The sequence below is a fragment of the Austrofundulus limnaeus genome, unplaced genomic scaffold, assembly GCF_001266775.1.
Source record: "Austrofundulus limnaeus strain Quisiro unplaced genomic scaffold, Austrofundulus_limnaeus-1.0 Scaffold517, whole genome shotgun sequence".
Lineage (NCBI taxonomy): Eukaryota > Metazoa > Chordata > Actinopteri > Cyprinodontiformes > Rivulidae > Austrofundulus > Austrofundulus limnaeus.
The window spans coordinates 46,283-50,382 of record NW_013952919.1 but is presented as its reverse complement, the minus strand read 5'-3'; the positions used below and the strand labels follow the sequence as shown (position 1 = coordinate 50,382).

The following is a 4,100-nucleotide window of genomic DNA, read 5'->3' as shown; positions in this document are numbered from 1 at the left end:
ACACACACACACACACACACACACACACACACACACACACACACACACACGGTACAGGAGAAACAGGAAGACGCACAGACTTAGAGATCACACCCGCCAACTGCCAACACTCACAAAGCACCTACTGTACTTTTATTTTGGGGGGTTAGAATGCCAAAATAAAATACCTACAATGAATCTAGTATAAAACAGAATAAAATTCAAACACTTGCTTTTACTGTTTTCAGGTGTCTGTACCATTCAATGTGTCGAATAAAGGAGTGAGGGAAAGTAAGAAGTATTTAAAGGGCCAATATTATGTGTTTCTCAGGCATACATTTAAATAATATACCACAATAAAGTATCTCTGTCACCTTTAGCTGTTATTAAAATGCTGTTTTTTTTATTTAAATAGAAAATAAACTTATCTTCTCATCACTTCCTCTTCTAAACGCCTTGAAATTGGCCTCTGTCTCTTTAAGACTGAGTGAGAACTAATGCTGAGAGCTCAGCAGAAAGTTAAGTTTCACTTTCAGTTTCACCCAAGAGCCTGCAGGAGTTATGGGTGAGGTGTGTGGGGAGGGGGGAGGGGGTGCTCTCCCATGAGGAAGTTCAGCTTAAAGACACGTCCCAGAGGTCTTTCTGGTCCCAAAAGGTGTTTCTGGTCCCCACCTGTTGTTTTGCTCCTCAGCATGACTTCCTAAAAACACTGCAGGATTTCTCAAACATGCATGAATGAGTCAGAGCAAGGCTTTGGGCATTTTTTTTTATGAGAGTATAACATTATAACATGATATAAAACTCAAAAAAGTTGATTTTACATGATATTGCCCCTTTAATGCTTATTTTCCTCCCTTCGTTACATTTGTATAGCTCTTGTTAAAATAAGACACCAGATGGACTTGGTCAAAAAAAACAGTTTGATTAATCCATTCCCTCATTTTCTAATCAGAACTCGACCACTGAAGTGGAATTTGTTTAATTACAGCAAATTCTCAAGTTTGCTAATTCATTTTTAGATGAATATATATTTATACCCTACCAAAATAATAATAATTAAAAAAGCTGAGTAAAAAATGTTATATTTAGATGAGTGTCAGCAATCTTTTGAACTTTTATGTCTAAAAGAAATGTATCTTACCACTGGGGTTGAACTGCATGCAGGATATGGGTTTGTCGTGAGCTGGGAAGTGAGCCACCACTCCCTCTCCATCTGAGTCCTCGCTCACCAAGACCTGTGGTGTTTACGTGAGAACACACACACACACAAAGAATACAAATCATTTTCTGATGATGAAAACGATAAACAAAATGTGGGGCTTTCCCTCATATCATATCATCTCAGGCCTGAGCAGCGTTCTCTGACAGCTCACAGTGAAACAGCAGCAACTTCAACTCTGTTAACGTTTTATTGCCCTCTCATGGCACAAGTGAGCATTTTAAAATCTTGTGCTGTGTCCAAAAAAATAATAATTATCACGATTTTCAGCGCTTCAATAAATAAGGAGCTGAGCAGACTGTGAGCACATCTACACAGATGAGACACAAGTTCACACTGGAGGTGATCTGCCTGCAACATGTTGGCTTACACATCGTGGCAGGGTTTGATCCACCACATGTTTGAGTATAATCTAACACAAGCTTTATAGTCTTGACAGTTGCTTAGTGGGGAAAAAATGATGTTGTTGAATCCAGTTAAAATCAGACTCTGTAACAAACTTAACAAATATTCAGATACTTCAAATARGTGGCAGCTTCCTGTGACACTCGTCTCTGATTTCTGGCTGTGTCTCGTGATGCACAGATGGAGAGTCTTTATGGGTTTAAAACAGAGGTCTGCAACCTTTACAATCAAAAGAGCCATTTGTGCTCTTTGTCGCACTAATAAAATGTGTCCAGAGCCGCAAAACAAGCTACAACTGTGATTATAAACTGGTGGTCCATGGGCCTTTTCAAGGCCTTTTCGGGAACTTTTACGGTCAGTGAAGGTGACATTATAAAACTAAAGGAATATTGTTATTATTATTATATTATTTATTACTAAACACATCAGGACAAATAAAAAGAACATTTTCATGTAAAGAAAAATACTGTATATAGTTTATACTGAATTTCATTAAAAACTAGTACATCTGAATTATTCAGGCATATTTATTTTCTAATTCTTATTATTATAGTCTTCAAATTATTTAGAGGTAATTCTGATGGATTTGAAAGAGAAAGAAATCGGAATCTTTAAGTTAACAACAGGCTAGCATGAGCTAACATGCTACTTTTACATCACTTTTTGCATTATTAGCATTGATCACAGATTCTTCAAATAAGAAAAAATTGAGTCAAATCAAGTATTTCAAGAATCTTACCAAGTAAAATTTTCTTACTCCACTGGCAGAAATTTTGACTTAATTTGAGTCAAATTTTCAGACTAACAAGACAAATAATCTTACACATTCTGAAAACAAGATTATTATTCTTACACAATCAGTTCTTGTTTAGTAAATCAGTCTCAAAACATGATCAAAAAGACGTTTTGGCTGATATAAGGTTTTAAAACTTGGTAAGATGGATAGTTTTTGCAGTGTGTGTAACCATCGTAAGGAAACCKAGAACAATTCTGAAAATTGCATCACAAATCCTGTTCACAAACCTGGCTTAAGATTAAAGACTTCTTCTGAAGCTACGAATAAAAGCAATAAGCAGAGAAAAAAAAGCAGKGCTATAATAAGTGAAGAAAGAGGCTGGTGACATTAAGCAGATCACTTTTTTACAGAGGGAATCCTGCTCGAGCTCTGTGAAACCAGAGTGCCCTCCTGAGAATCAGGCCGGGTCCACGGGGGAGAGTGTGTGTCTGCACCAGGAGCCTCCTGCTCCAAATAAGGAATTTCAAAGTCTTGAAGGGAAGGGAACGTCCAGAATTCCCACACTGACATAAGACACTCACCTCTATCATATTCCTGACATTTCCCATTTTTATAAAAATTGACTCTCAAGTCCTGACTTCAACCTCTTCTGGTCACACTGGTGTGATTTTTGAATGGACTGAGGAGGCAACCCACATCTCATGTGTCTGTGCCATGAAGCAAAGTGGTAACAAGGTGGAAATAGTACACACGTGTAAAGGTAAGCTGACTCTGCAGCTCAATAATGTGATGAAATGGTGACCACCTGTCACAGGTTTAAACATTAGTAACAGATTTATTACCAACAGCAGTTTGATGATGATGATGATGATGATGCATAGAAACTGTGTATTTAGTTTAAAAAAATTAGTTTATCACATAAAGAAAGGCTAAACTAAGTTCTTAACAACTTCTGAAAACGAAGGAGACAACTGTTGTACATTACTGTGATGTTCTCTTCATTTTAGAAAGCTCATGTCTGCGCAGGATGTGGTTGGCTCTGTCAGTGATTCKTGAATGATCAAGGCAGAATAAAAACATATTGGTCCATGCGTCCGTGTTACTGAACTGTTTTATGAAAGAGCCCTATGTTTCCCCCTCCCCGTCCATTTCTCCCACACTCAGTTTCTTCCTTGGCGGGTCAACTCAGTGTTTATGGCTAGTGTATGGTTACAGTGTGTCAGTCAGTGACAGAAYGCAGACCTGTTCCTGAAGGCTTAAGTTCAGCTTCTAAGACAACATACAGCCTACATGGTGGATGCCTACACTGTAGAGAAGGCAGCTGGTGTGTATGTGGTGATGTCATTACTCACAAACTGTACTGTGTATGCTAACACCGCTAACTCATATTGTGACAGCCTCTGCAATGTGATTAATTACAGTTTGATGTGGTCGAGGAGGAATAAGGGAATTAAAGCTTTTTGTTTTTCTTTGGATGTTATGAAAGAAGCTGGCATGGTTCAAACCAGAATYCCTAGCTGYGTTTYCATTGACCATGAAAATGCGCAAATTAGAATTTCGACAATAAATTTGCTCAATGGAAAAACACGTCAATTTTGAAAGAAAAAAAAAGTTTTTYGACAAAATGTTTTTGCACTAGGATGAGGTGGTTTTTCGGCCRTATTGAAATTGGTGTTTTTCGCAAAACTGCAATGGAAACACTTTTTTCGCATCACAGGAGTCACGTGATCAACAACCGGCTGTTTCTACTGGTGAAAAAGA

General features: G+C 37.9%; 1 protein-coding gene across 1 annotated transcript in view; it reads right to left on the bottom strand.

The window, feature by feature from the left end:
- The window catches only part of LOC106530407 (breast carcinoma-amplified sequence 3 homolog), a gene marked incomplete at its 5' end in the record, with an annotated part of 72,129 nt that overhangs the window by 58,403 nt on the left and 9,626 nt on the right, over window positions 1-4,100 (bottom strand). The window contains 1 exon segment of the mRNA XM_014026011.1: window positions 1,121-1,214. Within this exon segment, the coding sequence (XP_013881465.1) occupies window positions 1,121-1,214 (94 nt within the window).